Source organism: Poecilia latipinna, unplaced genomic scaffold (genome assembly GCF_001443285.1).
Source record: "Poecilia latipinna isolate Pla-1442-1.1 unplaced genomic scaffold, P_latipinna-1.0 Scaffold167, whole genome shotgun sequence".
NCBI lineage: Eukaryota > Metazoa > Chordata > Actinopteri > Cyprinodontiformes > Poeciliidae > Poecilia > Poecilia latipinna.
Window position 1 is genome coordinate 285,529 of NW_015112783.1, and position 22,666 is coordinate 308,194.

General features: G+C 37.8%; 1 protein-coding gene across 8 annotated transcripts; it reads right to left on the bottom strand.

The window, feature by feature from the left end:
- Positions 1 to 995: 995 nt before the first annotated feature.
- traf3ip1 (TNF receptor-associated factor 3 interacting protein 1) lies at positions 996 to 22,354 on the bottom strand. Of its 8 annotated transcripts, none has more exons than XM_015029915.1 (17): positions 22,096 to 22,354; positions 19,605 to 19,673; positions 18,483 to 18,644; positions 17,562 to 17,690; positions 17,066 to 17,437; positions 16,918 to 16,968; positions 16,784 to 16,804; positions 16,544 to 16,567; positions 16,349 to 16,424; positions 16,063 to 16,083; positions 14,117 to 14,201; positions 13,598 to 13,684; positions 12,680 to 12,815; positions 12,566 to 12,602; positions 12,409 to 12,485; positions 3,049 to 3,266; positions 996 to 2,750 (listed from the first exon to the last, which is right to left on the bottom strand). In XM_015029915.1, exons 1-17 carry the CDS (start codon positions 22,216 to 22,218, stop codon positions 2,585 to 2,587), a joined length of 1,854 nt encoding a protein of 617 aa, XP_014885401.1. In that variant the 5' UTR covers positions 22,219 to 22,354; the 3' UTR covers positions 996 to 2,584. The 8 variants fall into 8 exon arrangements, with proteins under 8 accessions (XP_014885401.1, XP_014885400.1, XP_014885403.1 ...); XM_015029914.1 differs by having other exon boundaries at positions 16,063 to 16,086; XM_015029917.1 differs by lacking the exon at positions 16,784 to 16,804 and having other exon boundaries at positions 16,063 to 16,086.
- Positions 22,355 to 22,666: the final 312 nt, after the last annotated feature.

Below are 22,666 nucleotides of genomic sequence, written 5' to 3' on the forward strand. Positions count from 1 at the left end.
TACTACGGTGTTGTTCCAATCCTTTACGTAGCCATCGTCTGATGACAACTGTCACAAAGCTCTACTCATCTCAAACTAGTTTCACAGTGGTTTGCAGAAGATTAACATCATGGATTCTCTCACGTCAATATGAAAAAAAGAATACATAATTCAGCCACAGTGACTCACATGGAACAGGACTTTTATCTCAGAATTTTGAGCAAAAAATAAATCAGAATTCTGAGATGAAGTCAAAATTCAGACTCTATGGAATTCTATCCCTTGTTTAGGATACCAACTGTAAAAATTATTTTTTTTTTTTTACAGGAGATCGTACTATAATCTCACAATTCATCATTTTGTGGGAGATTCTGACTTTAATTCTAGATTTCTGACTTTGTCAGAATTCAAACTTTTACCTTATAATTCTAACTCTTCTGACTTTAATTCCAGAATTCTGTTTTTTTTCTCAGAATTCTGACTCATCTCATAATTCAATTTTTTTCTAACAATTCTGACTTTTCTTTTTAATGGGAATTCTGACATTTATGGAGATTCTAACTTTAATTTATTTTTTTTCTCTTGAATTTGTTTTTCTTTTTCCCCCGTAAAACTCCAAGTTTGTTTTCCCCCAGGATTCTGACTTTAATACCATAATTCTGACTTTTCTGGGAATTTTAAGAAAAAAAAAAGTCAGTCCTAATCCACAAAAACACACTTTTCACACTGCAGCTGCTTTATTTTCTAATAGAGGGTAAAAACAAAACCGTCGTTGTTCAGCTGCTGAAAAAGAAAGGTTGAATGTTTATGAGACCTGAAAAGAAAATCACTTCCTTGCAGTGCGATGGAAGGTAATAAAACCTTTACAAGAAACGTTCAAAATGACAGTCCTGTCATTCACCACTTCATTTGTGTTGACTTGAACAATCAAAGCCTCTCATTAAGGTCGCTCTGACTAACAGGCTGCAGCGAACCTCCACTCCACTCTGTCGCAAATCATAAACAAGAGGCAAACATTTACTGCAATGTGATCGTTTATTTCACTCCACTACAAAATTATATAGTCATTTAATCTATGATACAATCTCAACATATACATTATGTACAGTTGAAAGGTAAACTGAGAGAGTGTAACAAACAGTGTACAGTGAATGTAGTAATTATGAGTAATATACAGGTCCCCACTTTATCGGTTTTCCCTTTGAGATGCTCTCTGACTAAAACTCCTGGACGTTTCTGTTTTATTTTGGAAGGACGTCACAAAATGGTGTTATGAAAACAAAGTCTGACCCGTTTGTGTAGTTTGACTGCTGAGTCTTCACCTAATAGCTGTTGTTGCATTGTTGTGTCTATAAAGAGCTTATGTAAATGTAGTGTTTCCTTTTCCCGAGCAGTAACAGAAAATGTGCCTTTAATACAGTCGCATGCTGTACGCTTAAATTTAAAAAGATAAATCAGCACTGTCCATTTGTCCTCGAGCTATATGAATATTAGGCCATGGCATAAATATATAATTAGATGTCAGATTGTTTCAGATAAGTGATCACATCGCCCATTTGGTAAACATGTCAAAATCTTGAAGTTATCTCACACTGAACCTTTTAGAAACATTCAACCAAACCAAATCCAGATTTGGGGAAATTTATTCAGTGAAGAAAAAAGAAAAAAAAGTTATGGAATTATTATTCTCCTGAAGATAATATTTATAATCAATCACTTGGTCTTCTTCTGTAACATTTCAGAGTAACTCAAAGTCTCATTCAAAATATTATGCTGATATTGCCTTTTCTTTCAGGACATACATCACAATGCAAGAACACTAATGTAACCATAATGAATCCACATATAGGCTAAAACTAAATATTTTTGTTAACAATATCAAGGACAGCCTAATTGTACAGTTCATACAGCCGTAACAGGAGCAAAATGTAATCCTAGTTTCTTTTTAAATTCATAAATCAGGTCTCTTCTGTGCTCACTGCTACATTCAATGTGTTTCTTTACTTGAAGTGGCAAAACCAGGAAGTTCTGGTGTTCATCCATGACAGAAAGTGGAGTTTCTTTAGTTGCCAAGTTTACAGAAAGCATCTTTTCCCCTTTACAGTTTAAAAAGAGAATAACAAAGTGCAGCAGTGCATCAAAAGTAGACGAGAGAATGAAAATGCTTTCTGAAAACCACGTCGATGGGATCTTAAGGGATGAGAGGACAGATGATCAGAGACAAAGAAGCTAAAGAACGTGAATTAGGCTAAAACTGTCAGTTTAATTAGATTAATAAAGATAAATGCTGAAAATAAAATGAAAGCTGAAAAAGACCAGAAATCCTACTTGCAGTCAATTTCTTACTTACTGAAACAACAAAGATATTTTCCTGTATGGAGCTAGTGCTGCTACCATAAACCAATCCATACAAACCTCCAAGTTAGAAGCTGTGCACAGATCCGTGCAACAAAGGCACAATTTAAAACAACCAGGTGGATCCATTTGATTTAATTCTAAAAACCTCAGAAAACAGGATCTGTAGCACACAGTGCAGCTCTTTAATCTATACAGCTCATCTTTAAATGTTTAGAGTGCATTTTTTTTTCTTATCCAGTTTATACACTCAGGTTCTGGAGGAAAAGTTGATCCCAGTTACCATCTTCTGGATCTTCTCATCATTCTTCAGTATATTGGACTTCACAGCACAAATTTTATCCTGCTGGTCCTTAATAAGCTGGTCCAGCTCGACTAGCTCGGCGTTGAGAGGCTCCACGACCCGGTCCGTTATCCTGACGGACGAGAGGAGAACAGTATTTACTGCAATCAGTGGCTCATCTATAATAACCAGCAAACAAAAACAACAGGTTGTAGAAACTTATCAGTTCTGATCTGACTAGATTAAAGACAAAACCCTAAACATAAACAATGTCTTGGCAGCTGGACATGGAACCATGAAGAAACGAATATATTTGAGCCACGTTTCTTTTGTTAAAATATCCCACCTCCCTCTGCAGGATAAATTAACATGATGTCAAACTGATGTTTTAATAAAAACAAGAAAAGCATGAGTGTCTGCCTCAAGCCAACCTCTGCTCCTGCAGCAAAGCCTGAGCGTGCTCCTTATTCTCCCGCCGCCAGCTTTGCAGCTCAGCCTGCATGGCGTCCACGTCCTCCTGGATGTAGTCCATGATCTTTCCAAGCGGTAAGGAACTCCGACACACCATCTGGATGGAGGAGCGAAGCCGGTCGATCTCCCTCATCACCATTTCCCGATCTTTTTTACGAGCTGTTTCGGACACCAAGTTCTGAAAGTGAGGTTTGATGAGATTTTGAGCATGGAAACGGGGATGATGAACTTACAGTCATAGCAAACACTGTTGGTGTGAATAACAGTATTTTTGGAAGCGCCACACGTTTCGGGTTTGGAAAAAAACTATGGAAAGCGTGCATCATATTCTACCACATCACAATTATGAACTGCTTTGTGTTAGTCTGTCACAGGAAATTCATTGAAATATGACAACATTAAAAAGGTTATGAACAATTTTTCAAGGAACTTTTTCCATTAGCTCCTTCTCAGTTTGGGTTGACTGGGCTCTACTTAGAGGTTTCCACTGGTATTGGTTACATGGTACCAGTTCAATCTTCACAGCAGGGTGTCAAACTCATTTTTATTTTTGGCCACATTAAGACCGGTTGTGCCAGAATTGATTGATAAAACCCATAGAACTGTTAAAAAATGTTAAAATATTAGTATAAAGCCATCTCTGCATTCAATGAGTATATCTTAAAATTAAAATTAAAAAATACTAAACATCTGGATCAGTTGCAAAACATTTTACTGATTTAGCAACTTGTTAATCAAAATCACTGATTTTGTGGGGTTAGTTTAGAAATATTCACAATAATTCTTTTTTACTTACCATATTTATTACAGACTATAATTTGACATCATGGAAGACTCAATACTGCCTCCTGCAGGTGGGATTTAGCATCACTTAAACCCAATGATTTTGAAAATTTTTTGCAAAAAATGTGCAATAAACTCATAATTATACATTAGGTCAAAAAAAGCATGCTAATCCGTTGATTTAACGTGAATTTCTGATTTCTGACTGATGCAATTTGAGAAGTTTAGAGAAAAAAAAAACAGCTTTGATTTGGATTTGGACCACCCAACTACATGACAACCCCACCCACTAGAGCTGCTACTCAGCTGCAATTGGAAACCACACAAATAGAGTAGAATTGAGTTGAGCTGTGCTGCTAAGTGCCAGTGGAAAATGGCAACATCTATCTTTGTAGACAACTGGTAAACCAAGGACTTAGACAAGACTTACAGAAATGTCTTCAATAAGTTAGAATAGCAACCTGTGTATTCCCCTCATTACTTCAAACAGAAAACAAAAACAATCATAAATGTTTGATTTTACCATAGCCGACCTGTCGGGTCACACACTTCTTCAGGAAATTTAGTTGCCTTAAGCTGAGAAGTCTTAAAAGACCAATGAAGAAAATGTTTCTCTATGACGTGGCTTAATAACACACAGTAGTTTATGTAGGCAGCTAAAAGAAGAGAGAAAAAAATTCTTGTTCCTTTAGACCAAAACATAAAAGTCTCTTTGCCAGCACAGCCTCTAAAGCCAGAACCAGAACCAGAACCAAAGCATGGTTGGATTTTGTGGCTTTGCGACTTCAAGGTCAAACTTATTAAGGAATTCTACCAAGCTAGCTGTATATATAAAGATCAAACATGCTGTTGGCCAATGGAGTGGACTGGTTGTTGAAGGTTTCCAGTCCATGGTGTGTGGTGTATCCCAATTACACCCAGTTCCTTAATGGTGAGAAGGGGGGGAGGGAACTCCCTTCTCACAGACCAAACCTGAGGATGTTTGCTCAGCTGGACTTTGGAAGACCTGTAGGTGTGTATGTGATGTGAAAGCAATGCAAAGTTAAAGTCACGCACACACACCTACTTACAAACACCCACTGCAGACCGAGATGAACACACATAACCCCCACCTGCAGTCTTGGTCTTGTTTATGTTAGTAACAGGCTGTGGCAGTGGGGTTATTTTACCACAGTATTGAGTAACAACAGCTACACTTTATGCCTCCTTTCAAGTCCAACCAAGACCCTGAATTGTTTGGCTCCACACCTGTCTCTATTAGAGTGCAGAATTCAGACTGACACAGGGTGTAAACTAAGGTGTCAAAGATGTTGGTTGGGTCATAGCAGGAAAACAGAAATCCTTATCAAGCCATCTCTCCTCCTCCTTAAACCAGACAGCTTCAGTAACTAACCTGAGCAAGCCTCAGCAGACAGGACCACACTGCAGCATTGACATCAAACACTGCTGCTTCAGTCTCTTTTAGGAAGCACGTACAGGCTTCCGACGGCCTCATGCTTTCACTGGGGCTCATGAGTGTGAGGGCTGCAAAGTCTGAGCCCAGTGGTCCCCCAGCAAGGTGGGTGGCTTTCCACTGGGCGCCGCAAACCCTGCAGCTACACAAACACTCTATGCCTCATTCGGTCTAGCTGTGGTTTTAGGTCTACAGGGCCCCAGACGGGACCCGCGGCTTCAGTCTGTTTGGCGTTTCAACTCCACCCCAAACTCTGAACTCCCCCTCCTCTGAATCTCTGCTGGAAAATAAAAAAAACTTGGTGTGAAAACATAACCTCTTGATCGTGCTCAGTGCGTCTTGGTAGATGTAAATCACAGCGCCATGTAAGCCTCTGTCGGGGTCTGTGAGACCTGTGCACCCTGAGTTTTTCCTTTTTCTCATCAAGACTAGAGATCAGTACTTGGATGTGGTGACACAAGAGGGAAACATGGTAAATTTTAGTGCTTAGGTATGAATTAAAACAAAACAAAAATGGTAAAAATGTCTAAAGTGCCTTACAGTTAATTCAACTTGTGAATGGATAATCTCAAACTGAAATTATTTTTTTGAAAAATTGAACCCCAAACAGTTCATAATGAGATTTTTCTAACAAGGCACCCGTGGCTTTTGGAAGAGAAACAGCCCACAGTATGACAGATCCTCCACTGTACTGGAGATGGGAAATATCATATTGCTGGGAGAAAAAATATCTGATACAAACTAGGCATGTACAAATAAAAATAAACTAACTGATTGTGTTTGCAAACCCCCAAAACTACTTATTCTGAGCAATGTCTGGAGTTATGCTGTTGTGGGCAATTTTTTCTCCTTCTCCAATGACTTCATCAATAAATGCTGCACAATTCTTCACTACTAGACAAATGTAGCGTGGCAATATATTTTATTACACGTTTTCTTTCTTGTAATGTGATTTTTACTGTGACGTTTACAGTAAAGTGCCTCTGTCACCTTAATTGGATGTTATTAAACACTATAAAAATAAATCAGTCAGTAAATTACAGGTAAGTTTTATAGTAGAACAATATCTGTGTTTGTGACATTCTGACTGGATACAATTCAATTTATTTGTATGGAGTCAATTCAGAACATGTCATCTTGAGGCACTTTTTAGCAAAATAATTCAATCAAATCATACATAAGTTCCAATTAATCCTAGTTATCAAATAGTGCAGTCAAGTTGGATTTATTGTTCAAATCAGTAAAAAAAAAAAAAAAGTTTTCAATCTAAGGAAACACCAGCAGATTGACTTTCAAAAATTATTAGTATGGATCAGGATCCATTTTTCTTTTCCTCACTCATCTAGACTAACACACATTTTACTAGTGTAAATGACTACTTCTCATGTCTTCCTGATTCTAAACAGTAGCTAAAATGTCTTATGCCACATTTAAACTTCAAGGAAACAGGGCACCAAGGTCAGAAATACAGATCAAGTTAAAAAAAGCAAAGGATGTCTATAAAAAATAATCCGGTTACATTAATTTTATATGAGTTGTTAGTGATGCCAATAAGTGTTGCACCAGTTATCTTGAAACAATTATTTCCCCAACGGAATAAATGTGCCAAAACCAAGCTTGGATTATTCTGGAGCTTTCAGCGTGAGACGACAAAATGAGTTTATTTTAAGCTTTTTTTTTACTACGTCTTTTCCAGGGGAACTGTATAACACAAAATGTACAATTCAATAGGAAATTCCTCCTGTCATCACATGCCTAATTTGCTTCACGAGGAAATATGTCCTGAAAATGTGATTTATGGACTGCTTTTGGGGATTTTCTGGGAGAAAGAAAAACATTCTACAAAGACTCTTTGACAGGAAAAATGGCTTTCAAGCAGAGAAAAATGTTGACGCTACAGCAACCTTTAGGGTACCATTAGCTGGGAAAACAAAAAAATTAGAGAAAACGTTCATTTAGAGAAATTTAAACTGCACACAACCATTCATTTATGTTTTCTAATTATTGTCATTTAAAGTGAATTTATTATCACACTTTAGATGATAGGCAATTTTTAAAACGCACCCCGCAGGACAGCATGTGTTCTTAAATAAGAAAGTCAAGGAAGAAAGTATTTGCTGGAAACTTAATGAAATGATGTGTGTGTGGTGACTGCCACCTCAGAGTAACGTTTTGAAATCAACATTACTTTAAAGCAGGTGAACTCAAGTAAAATACAGACTGGATGAAGTGGAGAAAAATGAGACTTACACAATCACTGAGTTGCAAGTTTCAGTGCAGAAGGTTCTCAAGCATGTCTGTGTACATGAGAGTGAGAATGTTGGTCAGAGCCAGAGGCAAAACTATAATGTTTGTCTGAAAGTTGATAGAATTTCACTGTGCTAAACTCTATAACCACTGTTGCAAGCGGTTATTTACAACTGTGGTCAATTACACGCAACCTGGATTCACTATGGTGATTTTAAGTCACTCTGTAGGAAGTCAGTTTGTTAGTTTTCCGAGCTACTGCTCTCAGATACATTTTTTCTTGAATTTCTTCTCACCACAGGATAAATCGCTACATCAATCTTCACTTTAGGAACTCATATTTGAGCTGGAGATTTTGCTATCAATACTTTTGTTGGGTGGCCATCGGGCTCTGTACTGATGCCTGAGTTTGGCGTTCCCAATGCAGCATCATCGCTCCTGGGTTCCCTTGGGCATAAAGATGATGACATATCTCTTGAGTTTAACCCAAGTTCAAGGGTGGGAAAACAATGGAAAAGCAATAAAGTTTACAAATGAAAAGCATGTGGCAAAATTAAGTTCGGGCAGTTTAAGATCATCACAGCTGATGAAGGAAGTGCAAACCATGTGTTATAACTTCAGGAGCAAGTAGGAGCATCTTATTTTTGCTGCTAGTGTAATTTTGAGCTAAAGAGTTTTTATCCTGAAGAAAACTAATTTCAAAGGATCTCAGAGTGTTGTTTATGTGCCATGTGTTAATAAAAAAAGCTAACTGGATAATGAAAATAGCTCAGAGCCAGTGAAGTGAGGAAAGGAGCACTGAGGTTACAGGATGTTGTTCTAAGGTCACAGTAGCCCCCTGGGGAGACGATGAAGATCAACCTTTTGACATCTGGGGTGAACAAGGAATCTCTTAACTAATCCCAAACTATGAAGCACTCAAACGAGAGAAACGATCTAAAGAAACAAAAAGCAAAAAAGAGAAAAACTAAAGAGATTTGAAGTAGGTTTGTCTATAGCAGAAAACAATTCTTCAGCAAGTCAATATCGCCCCTCAAAAATCCAATACCACTGGGTCATTTCCTCATGGTTCCACATAAAAAACCTGGATGTTTATGAAGACACAGAGGTCTGCAGAGAGGGGTATTTATTTTCTTGACAATCCAGTAGAGAGTATCCTGGCCCTTCTCCTCCGTGACTCTCACTCAACAGCCATCCATTTGTATGCCACACCGTTTATTTATACATTATAGACCTTCATCAAGGCTAATTTGATGGGGTAAAGAACCAGTGGAGAGAGGCAATTAAAAAGAAAAAAAAGAAGAATACAAAAAAATTCCAATGAAAACGCAGCTGTAGCAAAGGGCAAACTGTGTCAAAACAAAAGGAGAACTATCTTGGAATAATATACACGGCTGCTGAGGGGTCGTGATGAGGGTCAACCCATAAATATACTGACTATCCTCCAGCTACCCATACAGTGAAGGAGCAAGAGGAAAATATAACCAGGCAACTGTTTAAACTTAAGGGGTTTTCTAATGACACAAATGGAATAAATAAAATAAAGGCCTAAATTTAGTTAGACATACATATTCTGTAAACATCAGCATTTTAGAAATAAATCAGTTAAATCAAAGAGCAAAGGGGACGCTCAGAGTTTACATTTTTGTGTTTCACTATGATTACAATATAAAAAAGGAAAGGCAGAGGTCCATTAGGCTGACCTCGATGCTTTTTCATGTCAGGAAGGAAGTCATTATAGTTCTTTATACAGCTGACGAAGCAAGGCCAGCAGTGGCTGAGGGATGGCCTAAACAACCGGCTCCTATAAATGGACGTACCTGCAGCAAGCTGGACCTTCAGACCAGGCACAACACTGAGAAACCAAGGCCTGAAGGCCCCAAAAATTGAGGAAATTAGGATAATCTCCAGAAAGCTGTGCTCATGTTACTCAAAGAGCTGCTTTGTCTGTATGAGTTTGAACTTACAATTGAGGTCGTGAGCTGCACATAAACAACATTTAACACACACAACTTTTCAATCCTGAGTCCATAAATTTCCGATGAGCAGTTTCAGTTTACCGCTGGCTAAGCTTCGCTGGCTTCAGCTGCGAGTTACGAGTGATGCTGTCTGAGGTCGCTGTTAGGAAGAAATAGATCAGCGGCCTTTCTGCATGAGTGACAGCTCAAAACACTTCATCCATCACAGCCAGGGTGGTCAGCTAGGATGGGATGCAGGGCATCATGCTCCAGTGAAGGGGACCACCCAACTCAGACAGCATACACCGCCTCACACCGCGGAGCTCAGACCAAACTGTAAGCTTCAAACGCTTTTAAACTCCAAATATTGATGAAAGAGCACTTTCTCTGGCGTACAGAGGGGAATCTAAACAGTGCTAGCAATAGGACAATAGGCCTTCATTAATATAAACAAAAGAAATCTTATTTCTTCTGTGTTAGCAATTCATTTATTTATTTATTATTTAACAAAATCTTACGCCACAATTACTGGAACCAAAAATAACTGAAGTTTTTTTTTTTTATTATATTTTTTTAAATTACATTTCATATTTATATTAAATATTTCAAAAATCACTACAGACTACATTAATTTGGCTGTTTAAAAATGGAAAAACATGACCAGTCATGGTGTGAAAACTGAAGGAGTCCAATGAACTTTCTTATCAAGGTAATTCTTGCTGTTGCTGGTACTATGCCAGCAGATAGTCACAAATAACTGTTTAACCACCTAAAGTCACCATAATATATAAAATATCTGTCATGTGTTCTGTCATGTTGTTGCTACTTTTTTCTGCTAGTTTTCCCTAATATTGGTTGTTTTATTTTTGCTATATGTCCTTCTGTTAGTGGTTATTGATACGCTTAGCTAATTTTTTATTGTGTGAAAGTTTATTTTTCAATTTATTGTCCAGGAAAATTTGCTGTGGCGTGACTTTTTTGTGGCTCTAATAAATTTCATACACCTGTGCCAGGTTGTCTGTGATTACCTGCACCGTTGTTGTGCTCACTTAGATTCTGACAAAGACACAGATGGAGTTGAATCACTAATCTTCACGCTTTGCACAAAGTGGCTGAAGCTCAATTACGTCTTGTTTGCATCGACTTCATATATTTCTGTTACTCCATAAAGAGCAGAATGACAGAAAGATATAATCTTCTGTCCAATAACCACTAGAAAACTAAAATTTAGAATGTTTATTCTATATTTCTGGTTTCCATCACTTTCACACTGTCAAGAAAGGAAAATCATTGGTTGTGAGATTAAATCTGTACTTTGTGGTCACTAAGAGTGATGGGCGCAGCGACCACAAATCTATTTCTCTTGTAACTTACAATGAATATCAAGCAGTGTCAGAAATGTTCCGGGAAAATGTCTTGCGGTGTTACAGCTGCTGCATTGTTCCCTTTTGAGCAGCCCTGACTGCTTCCACAGCTGGCTGCGTCCCCTCTCAGCCTTGCAGTTTCAGAGCAAAAAGTCACTCTTAATAAATGTAGAAATAGTTTTTTTTTTTTATGTAAACCTTTTAAAAACCTTGTAAAAAAAAAAAAATCTATGTTTGTAATGGAAAAATCAGCATAGGATTTCCACAATTTTCCATAAATACAGACATTCTTAGGAAGGAAAGATGTTAACCTCTTTTTCCGAAAGTTTAATATTTATTTTTGAAACCTAAAAAATAGAAATAAGATGGTGACTTATGATATAAAAATAACATAAAAATATTTTTATATTATTTTCTTTTTGATTGCATTTATTTTCATCTCAATATGGTGATATTGCTGCTCAAGACTATCATACAGGGAGAATCTATAAATAATGTGACACAGATCACTGGTCTGGACAAGAGCCTTTATACATATCAGCCATCTGCGTGGGAACAATATCAGGAAGAGGCGTTTTCACTCTAACATAAACGTGGAGTTTGATCAACGCTGTTGGAGCTTTGGGTTTGGATCACATGAGTCTAAGATCAAGCTTTTTAACAAAACTTAAGTAGAAACGCACCATTTAGCAGGGTAGAGGATCTATGATGCTGTGGGCATGGTTCAGCAGATTGGAAATTAAAATGAATTAACACAGAAATGTTTCACCGGAACAAAACCGTTGAGTTGAGCTAAAGAAATAAGGAAGAACATGGGATCTAGAGAGATTATGTAACAAGAAATATTCAAAGATCTGACTTTGTTATTTCATGTGTGATTCCCTTCCTTATTGATATATGTAACAAAATTAAAGTTTGAATTTTCCAGCTGGTTCACTGTGAGACTATCCTGTTGCATTACATTTAGTTGAAGGCTGTCTATGCATCTTTACTAGGTCTGTAAATAAAGACTAAATTTAGCTACATGGACTTAGAATCCATTAGGATTTAAAAAAGAAAAAAAAACAAACAAAAAAAACAAAAAAACAAATGCTCTAAAATCTTTCTCCCACATGCTTTACGATGCTTCCTAATTGAGCAGAGAACCTTGCTAAGCTGAACAATTTCAAATAACAGAAATGTTCCAAACAACTCATTTTTGCTCCAGACATCTAGATGTGTGGATCAATAGTGTGTGTGGTCTGCAAGGGGCCATGGCTGCTTGCATGGTTATTAGCCCTTCACCTTCACTGAAAGGGAACATTTTTGTGGTTTAGAGGCACCGCAATTACACCTCCACCTCCTCACTCCATTTGTTTACATCTTTTTTTTGTGATAAAAGCCAGTGTTGCACCAGGGCCTGTGGTTAAAATAGGGTTCCCAGAAAGAAAAGGCTTACAGGACTGGTCCAGACAGAACTTGGCTAATACTGCCCTCTAGTGGACATCTGGAAAATTAAATGTTTGAATTACAAACCTGTTCTTTAGACTTTGACGAGGACAGAGTCAGCTCGTAGTCCTTCTTTGTTTCAAGGATCTTTTTCACGAGTCCACCTGCATTAGAGGACAAAATTCAGCTTCGAAAAGCAAAAAGTTTGTAATTCTTCAAGAGCTGAAGAAGTTAAATCATTCACCGTGTTTTTCATCAGCGTCGAGTTCATGTGCAGCTTCCTGTCATAAACAAATATTGCTGATCATTTCTGGACTTTAACTTCACAATCATAACCATGAATGATCATGTCACCCACTCTCTCTGTTTTAGGAGAATCTGGATGTGGGGTGACGGCCTCCATCACCAGGAACTGTTCGTCTTCGTCCTCCTCATCGTCTGACGTTCTCTTCCCGTCCAGTATAATGGGAGCTGTGGGCTTGGCACTCGACAGCCTTAAAAACAGGAGTCGTACTGAGAACTGGCATTGAAGAAGCATTTTTAATCAGTGCAGTGAGTTCAGTTTAAATTGTTTTGCTAAGAAGTTTTCAAACTGGACAAAAGTCAGGGACAGTACAGGGCCAAGTCGAACAAACCTTGCATTGATACGCCTTGTACTTCTCAATATGTCTTATGTGACAACCACAAACTTTCATGTGTTTTATTGGGATTGAATACAACAGACAAAGCAAAAGTAGTGGATAAATATAATTTTTTTTTTTTTTTCCCCACAAGTACGCCTCCAGAAAACGACAAAACCTCTGAGACGCCAAGTTCCTTTAAAACCCCCACCTGTTTAGAGTTGCCTTCGATTAGAAACAACTGAAACACTGATCAACATATCTGATGTGTGTTTGATTGATGATTTTGATAACGGCATTTGACAACATGTAATGTCTATTACTTGTTTCATAATTGATGATGGTATAATGTTTTTTATGATGTAAAGCACTTTGAACTGCCTTATTGATGAAATGTACTATATAAATAAGATTGACTTAATTGTCAGAATAATCAATTACAAAAATAATAATTAGTTGCAGCCCTGCTTTCTAGTGACTGATACAGCTAGAAAAATACTACAAATGAGTTGCAGGTGTATGTTCAGCAGAACATTTTTTTTTTTTTTTTAAGTGTTGGAAGTTTTTTTGAATGAGAAAAAGATTCAAGGGGTGTGCATACTTTTACAAGGCACCATAACGGGACAAACATTCGGTAATTGGAACGATGAGGTCACCTCTCAGCTGGGGTCACCTCAGCGTTGCTCTCTTGTCTCCTGACTCGAGGAGGTGCTGGGCGGGCGCTGCTTGGCCGAGCCACTTGCCTGCAGGATGAAAACCGCAAACAAAGTATTTCAAAAACACCAACAGCAGGTTTTCCTTTTTATGAGCTGTTATTTTCACAGCTTATTTTGAGCACAACAACACGGAAACGTGTGCGAGATCTGCCAGATGTCAGAAGAATCCAAACGTCAGGAGGATGACGGCTCTGCCCGCCAACACTCAGAATATTAATAACAGCTGCGGTTTTACAGCAGCTTAACAGGCCAATCATGATTAGTCAGCCAAAGGGAGAGGATTTCCAAAGTTTTCAACCTGTAAAGTAAGAACTGGGACAACAATCTGGATATAAACGTTTTATAGTCATATCAATGTAACAGTAAGACGAATGACTACATTTAGACTTTGGAGCTTAAAGGATAATGCAAAGTCCAGCGGTTATTGTTGCAGATCCAGTAAATATTGACTGTACACACCTAGCAGCCTTGTCTGGCACAGAGGATCCTTCAGAGTCTCCGTTCTCCTGAGGGACGGCTTTCTGGGCTAACTGGACGTCTCCGTCTGTGCGTGGACAAGGAAAAAAAGGGATTCAATTTGGACAGAAAAGTGAGATCAAACCCTTGATTAGCATCCTTAAAACCACAACTCTAACAAAGTCTTACTAATTTAATGATGCCATTTAATTCCTTCTAAAACCTCTGCACATTTTTATTCTTTTAAAAGTAAATTAATATCTGAAAATGCATGACCCTGTAGACCACCAGGGGTCTACAGGAGTTGAACTGTTGATTCACTGCTGGATTTCTACATTTGCTCACCTAAAAAAAAAAAAAAAAAAGAAAAACTTGTAGAGAGGTTACAGCAAAAAAAAAAAAAAAACAGACTTAAACCTGGTGGAGAAATTTTTGAGGAGTTGGCTATTTTCTCTGCACAGAAGCTTTACACATCTTTCAGGTTATTATTGAGTTTTTCCTGTATAAACAAGAAAAAAGCAACAACCCTCCCAACAGCATTAAGATAATCAATAAGCTCTTATATTTAATAAAGAGCTTAAATAAATAAAATTTTCACACGTTGTAATTTTTGACTATTGCTTCACTCAACAGCGAAATTAAAACCACAATAAACATGAGGGCGTGTTCCGCATATTACATTTTTGCCACTGTATCAACAGACTCAACGTACTCAAAGTGGGAGGAAAAGATTTATCTGACCACACCCACCAACTCTCATTGAGGTTAATCAAAGTGAAAAAAGGGCCAAATATAAGACAAGATCAAATATAGTGATAGTTTAGTGTATTCTTTAAATCTCTGCCTACATTCCACATTATGAATACAAAATATTGAAACACAACACCAGAGTTCATGAGATTCATGCACCTTTAACAGGTTAAACTACTTTTCACTGCAGACTGTCTGGTTTCTGTTTGCTTTGTAAACTCTATTACCCCCCGTTCTACTGCACACCCAGCCCAGTCTGAGTTTGGATAGGTACGTTTGGACCAGTAAACGCCCAGGCAGCGAGACTTTGTGTTCAACACTTTGCGTTACAAATAAAACCTGACTGACTTGCTCAGAAAAGAAAAGGCAGTAATTATCATAGCTGCTAGGATTTCCTTGAAGATGAGGAGATATCAGTAAATTTGGCCTCTTCGGTTTACTGAACAGGAGAGATGCGAGTCGGCGTAATCTGGCAGAACTAATTATAACCCTGGAGGGTTTTTCACCTTTTGTCACATTTCACCCAAAACTTCAGAGCATTCTATTGGAATTTTATGTGATTTAAAACAGCAAAATGGATCATAAATGTGAAGTAGAAGGAAAAAAAATGTTTTTTTATTTATTTGTTTCAGATTTTATATTTAAAAAAATCTGAAAATTGTGGTTGCATTTATATTTAGCCCCTTTCACTAAGGTATTCTGAAAAAAACACATCAGTGCAAGCATATATCTTCATAACTTATATAATTAGTAAATAAACACATTTGTTCAGTAAAGGTTTTAGAGGTTTACCAAAAAAATATTAAACAGCATCATGAAGACCAGAGAAATCAGCAAACACTGTGGATAAATGAAATAGTTTAGATCAAACCATGTTCATCCACATTGCTGCTGTAATTTCATTGAAAACTGACTGTAAGTATTAACTTAGTGGGGCTAAATAAAAAAGCATTCCATATTTTTGAAGGTTGTATGTACTTTTCCTTCAGCTTCCCAATTATGAGCCAAAATGTGTTGGTTCATCTAAAAAAAAAAAAAAAAAAAAAAAAAAACATGAACATTTTTTTTCACAGATTCAACAGGTATGGTCACTTTTATGCGGAAACCAATTCCAATTAAGTTAATCAGGTAATTCACAGACACAGAACATTATTCTTTAGTGATGAGAAGGAGGTCCATGTTAACGAGGAAACGCTTACCTCCTTCACTGTCAGACTCATCTGCTGCAAGGAACAAATGAAAAGTCATGACATACCAAAGCATCTCTTTTAGTATGGAACAAAGACATAATTAGCATAATGGGGGTCTTCAAATCATTCATAGAAAAACATATTTGCAGAATCCCTTTATTCATTTCCATTCAATTACATTAAGTATTATGGATTCTTCCAACAGATGAGTAACTCAATGTAACTCTATAAGCTGCGTGTATGTATCCATTGGACGCTTTGCTTTACATTGGAATAAAGCTTTCAAAGCCTTTACCATTGGTTCCAACTTTGGGTTTCTGCCTCTGGCCTTTGGCAGACGAGGGCCGGGGTATCCTAGCTGGACTATTTGACTGTAAAACAAGGAAAAAAAAGAAAATATCTGTTTTTTTTATAGAATTCTGATAAAGCATATGTGACTTCTTTTCTAAATTACTCCACTCTACGTCTACAAGCGTCTTTATGTTCCTACCTGGTTTTCTGCTACATCTGTGGGCTGAAGAAAGAGCACAGCAACATGGCTTTAGTTGAATCATCCACACAAAACCATCATGTTAATATGTTAAAATGAAAGCTGCTACAGCACTGAGCACAAACGCCAAAAAAAACTAATATAATAGCAAATTAAAAAAAAAAAAAAAAATTTGCTAAAAAAAAAAAAACTATCCAAAAGTCGTGCAACAAACACATTCATGGCTGCAAACTTTGTTACCTCTTCAACTGGTTTTGGATCCTTAAAAAAAAGAAGTGATGAGAGGTTTATCACCATTTTGAATTAAGTTGAATTATTTTTCCAAAATGTAAACATGAAAAATGAGCAATCTACCATAAAAGGAGAGAACTTACTGCTGGCACAGTTTTGGCTGCTTTCTGCGGAGGTTTCTCTGGCGCTCTGGCCTGATGGTAAACACACACACACACACACACACACACACACATGAGCTACTGAATTTATTTGCTTAACTAAAAATTTGCTTAAGTTTGGCTACCAAACCTTGTCATTTTCTCTTTCCCCACTTGTGTTTTTTTCATTGCAGTCCTTGCTTCGATCTCCTTCCTTCTCTCTGTCTTTGTCTCTTCGTTTGTCTTGGCCTCTATCTCTGTGAGAATCCCTCTCCCTGGTCTTTTGCTTGTCTCTGTCTCGATCTCTGTCCCTGTCTTTCTCCTTGTCTCTGACCCGTCCTTTGTCTCGCTCTCGTTCTTGCTCTCGGCTCTCGTCTTGGTGGTCCTTCTCACTGCGGTGATGCCTCTCTGTGCGCTCATGGTCACGGTGGTCCTCTTTGTCTCTCTGCCGGCTTTCTTGCTCTTTGCCCTGGTTCGAGTCCTTATGCTCCCGGCTGCCACTCCGCTCTATCTTTTTCTTTTCCTGAAAATTGAAGGGATCAGAAAACAACACTGAATGCGCTTCAGATAAATTATTAGAATATCTGGGTAAGATGGTAAGCACTGAATACATTTTTAAAAAATATTTTAGCAGGCAGGGGACTCACTTCCTTATCCGGCTGCCGTTCCCTTCCATCCCTGTTTTCCTTGCCCTGAGACCTGGAGGTGCTCCCTTTGCTCTTTAAGTCCACTTTTTCTCCTGCAAGAACTCGCCTCACTGCTTCATCACTGGATAACTGCAAAGCAAAAAGGAACTCACTAAAGCAAGGTGTTCAGGAAAAACCGGTTAATGAGGGAGAATAATTCCTAACATTGTTGGTTGTTCATCCACATATTTCTGCAGCACATTTAAAAATTAAATCAGAGACCAAAAGATTTTTAGAAATATTGCCACAAAATGTAATAGTTTTACTTTTTAACTCAAAACAGATTAATTGATAAACTGAAAAATAGTAAAACTTTCTGATTTTGTGGTAAATGACAGTAAATCTTACTGGGAAGACTGGGATCCAAACTTCTATTGAATAGCTACATGATTCTTCAAGCTCAGAATAATACAACATGTCTTATGTATTTATGCTCATTTCTGTGTGTTTGTTTTTAGTGTGTGTTTAATAATCTCAGCGTTTAGCATTGAACTCGACGTCAAGAGGCTAAAAACTAACAAAGCATGCTAGATACCTGAATGTTTATGATTTATTAGTTGTTTATTTGTTTCAAATTTCCCTCATCTTTCTTGTAGTTTCTCTTTGCAGGTTTTATTGAAGAATTCTTGGTGTTTTAGAAACACCAAGAATTGTTTACATCCACATTAAAGATCAGCTGTCCCCGGGGCATCAGCTCTTCTGTTTAACACCATCTCCAGGGTTCAATTAGGTTATTTTACCGTTCTCCCTCAGGCAGCTGGACTGTTTTCTCAAACAGTGAAAAATAAAACCCACATTTTTTAAACTGTTGTTCAATAACGATACCCAGCTCATTAGTAGACGAACAATGACACTGAACAAATTTTTCCCAGAAAGACGTACCTTATTGAGGCAGCACTTTGCGATGGCCTGAAGCAACTCGTTGGTTTTCTCTGGCTCATGACCAGCAACGATTCGTGCCGGTTTTGCTGCCAGAGGTTCACCAGACACCAACATCACAACATCTACTGCTTTCTGAAGATAGGCCATTTTAGAGTCCTTATCCTACAACAAAACAAAACATGACCAAAAAAAATGATTAAAGTAGAAAGCTTATTAGGTTATTATTATTGCACCTGTTCAGCAACATGAATGAGTTGCTTATTATTATCAGGCTTCCCAAAGCTTGAAAAACTGAACTAATTTCCAATCAAAATGTTTCTATGGATAAAAAAAATCTTTTAATAAGATGCCAAAAACCGATCAGCTGTATGGAGCAGAGCTTAACAGCACTCCCCCTCCCCAACCTGTTGTTTTAATTGCAGGTCACAGTTTTCCTATGCTTATCTACTTTATATCACTGCCTTCAATAACGCTTTAAGGTAACAATAAGTACATATTAGACACATTGTTATAACTGTATTATTGTCTTGTTTTTTAAATGAAGGTATTTAAGTCACGTTATACTTATCCTGATTTAAAAAAATGTGTGACCATCAACTGGATTGACCCAAAATGTAAATGTTTGGTTGTAAAACTAGCTCCATTTCTGACTAACCTAAAAAACAGTACTTAGAATAAATATGCATGAAGAATTATTAAAGACTTTGAATATAAAAAAATAAAGAATAGCATTTTAATAAATTGCCCAATAAACTTGATTCTTGGCAAAGTTTAGAACAACTAACACAACAGCATTAATTTAAGGTAAGGTGAGAAGCTGGTGCAGCCTCTACGCATCCTTTCCTAATCGAGGATCAACTTGCAAATGGCAGACCTGAGTTCTGACACCTCGATAAACACTCTGCGCTTCACTGCCAGCCTTCTCACTCGTGTTTGGTTACTCAACACTCAGACAGATCGGTGAAACAGCAGGGGAATCTCAAACGTCCAAGCTTGCTCATCAAAACATTAAGTTAGCACATAAACTGGCTCAAACTACATGATAAAACCAAATACTATTTCAGAAGTAGCTGAAAAACAGCCAAGAACAACCAGCTTACCTTGACACTATAACCAGCTTACCTTGACACTATCTGACTTCATCTCATTTTCTTCATACAGGCCTTTCATAAAACCAGTGGTCCTGATAACCTGGAAGTTGGAAGAACAAAAAAGCTCAGATCATTTTATAACTGACAACATTTAGAGACTTTTATCTAAAACATCTTTTTGTCCATCAATCAACGTGTTCAGAAGAGAGACAATGATTAAGTCGGTAAAAGGATGCTGAGGTTGGAGCTCAGGGGAGGGGGCCGAGAGGAAGACCAAAAATGAGATTTATGGATGTGGTGAAACATAATAGTCACTTGATGTGAGGGTGGAGAACGCAGAAGATAGGACTAAATGGAGACTAATGATTCACTGTAGCAACCCGAAAGGGAATTAGAATCAACTGTTTTTTGGTCCCAAACACGTTTCTCAACATTGACCTTTTCATTTGTAGCAGTGAAAGCAACCTGACCATGTTCTGTCACAAAAAGGTTCAGAAACAGGCATAAAACATTTCAGTTGAATAACTGTTAAATTAGGGAAAATGATATAGAGCTACTAAAGCACCATGGAGACACAGGCTAACTGATGGAGTTCCTCTATTGCACTTGGGACAAAAGAAAACAAATCTAAAGCACTTTGACCGAAGTAGCCAGTATCTCACAAGTGAATGAAGAAGAACAAATTCTTCCTATAGTGAATGGTTGCTAAAGTATTAGATTTGAGAGAGAATAATAATTAAAATAAAAATGCAGTGTAAAAAAAAATCATGTCTCTAAAATGGAAACGGGTTCAGGATATCCTGCCAATCAAAGTAAATGAGGCACTTACAGGAATGCTAACCTTAATCTAATATGCATGAACTTACAGTGAAATATAAATATCTCACCTCAAGAATGCAACTGACTTGGTTTATGTATGACACATCATGTTAAAGAGGACTGTTCTTAACTTATAAGTACAGTCTGAATTTAAACATTTAAGTTGAGACGATATATGTCATGATACACTCTCCATTCTGTATAAACAATACTAAAAACATCTGTCACTTTGAGCCCAAAAGTAAAATTAGTTTTAAGGTGTACGGTCTAAAAGATACTAAAATCTTATGGCGGTTGTTAACTGTTCCTGGTCTTTAACTTACGAAATAATTGCCAAGCAGCTGTAGTCACTAAGCATCTTGGATTGGACAATGATGATAGAAGTGTGGAAATTAAAAATGCCGTTAGGAAATAGCAATGTATTTATCAATGCTTGCCTTGTTTTATAACCTATCCCTGTCTGCTGTCCTTGGTCATTGTGATGTCGTTTGTTCACCAACATTCCCTCCCAATCTTATTCAATTTAAAAAATCTTTATTCATCCCAAAGGGAAGCTAAATATTATTACTCATCTCATCAAAGCAGCTTTAAAGAGTCATTGTAGAAGGTGAGGCTGTGGGCAGGACGGATCTGCTGTAGAAGTCAGACTCACAACGAATGTAAAGAGGCCTCTGACTGAAAGCTGTGACTGTCATAACTGTCATGACATTTCTTTCAATTTGTACATTTTTAAATGTACAGTTGAATGACAATAAAATCTGTCTATGTCTACATAGTCTAACAGCTCAATTTCCAGGCAGCAGGGACAATATTCCAAAGTAAAATGTCCTGGATGACACCATCAGTTGTTGGCAAGCACTGCTTGCTCATTTGCTTCTGCAACTCCCTTTTAAATCTCTGTCTGGTTGTATGGTTAGAAATCTGGGCAGAAATGCTCTTGTTGGGGGTACTATGCTTGCCTGTTATGATCAATGGAAGAGGTGATTTCAACTTCCTCCTTCTCTGTCTGCTCTTTAGTTCCATCTTGCATCAATTAAGTTTCTTTTTCAACTAAGGGGTCATACTCCAGGACAGGTGTTATTTAAGCTTTTGAGGTGCTAATCAGTTACCTTTTTGCCATGGTTACGCATCATAACAACTGTCCCGAAAGTTAAAAAAAAAAAAAGTAAGAACAAAAAGTACTTTTACTTGACTTTCTTAAGTCAAATCTTCTATTGCAACGTTTCATGCGGTTCAGGCAGCTCAACGTAAATCTGCATTACCCAACAGACCAGCTGTAATAAGCTGCTGGGCATCAGGGTTGCCACCGTGAAATGGGTAAACAGCCCAGACTAATTTAGCTGACTTATTACTGAGACTGCCATACTCAGTGTTAGAGTAGCAGTTATCCATCTGCGGACTAAGTAGTTTATCCTTGCCAGGGTTCAGGTTGTGCCTATAGCAACTGGGTAACGTCGCTAAACACCGCGGTTTAGCAACTGTTTGGTTAGAGATTGCAATGTCTCACTTGCTCTTCGTGCTACAATTGATACCTACCAGAGCGCTATCGTTGTTTAATGCAGGCTAACTGTTACGTTCAAGTTAATATTAGCCGCCGTAACTGTTTCTCTGTGAATTCGGATAAGACCAGTTAGCTAAAGACGCAGTGGTCGCTTCAAATATGACCAGCAACTGTGAAAATGTCTTCACCGTTAGAGGCTCACCTCGCTGAAGATGTCGTGAAGGTACCGAAACGGCGGCCTGCTCAGCAGTTTTTCCGTCAGCGGGGGTTTCTTTATCACTTTTCCCAGCGTGTCCTGAGTCTTTTTCGCCACCGCCGCGTTCATGGCAGCGGTGGAAAGCGTACTTCCAGCAACGAAATTGAAGCAAAAACTAATCCGGACAAAAATACTTGGCGGCGGCGACTCCTTGGCCCGGTTGCTATGTCAATACACAGAAATCCCACAGTGCATCGCTACTATGAAAAGTGCGCATGCGTAAAGAGCTTACCCTCGCAATGTATTCTATCTCTATGGCAACAGCTAACAGCTAGCTAACTAGGTTTTAGTGATGACCAAAATGTTTTGCAGCGACACAAATGTTGGGTTTTTACCGCATTTTTGTGGCTGCAGGTTTTGTGGGGAGTATTCACATCAATTTTAGACTACTATACAAAAAGACCAGATGCATATTAACTCACTGTAGAGAGTTTTATTAAACAAAACTATTGTTCTTAACATGATTCATGCTTTTGGCCTGGAAAAAAAATATTTGCACATCTTTTTTTCAGTAAAA

Bases quoted from the DNA above. Each gene is read 5' to 3' on its own strand.
- traf3ip1 (XM_015029914.1), bottom strand. From the start codon at position 22,218: ATGAACGCGGCGGTGGCGAAAAAGACTCAGGACACGCTGGGAAAAGTG. The intron at 14,202-16,062 runs GTAAGCGTTTCC...GTCCACGCACAG, and splicing joins TGAGTCTGACAGTGAAGGAG to ACGGAGACGTCCAGTTAGCC. The intron at 12,603-12,679 runs GTGGGTGACATG...TGTTTATGACAG, and splicing joins ATTCTCCTAAAACAGAGAGA to GAAGCTGCACATGAACTCGA.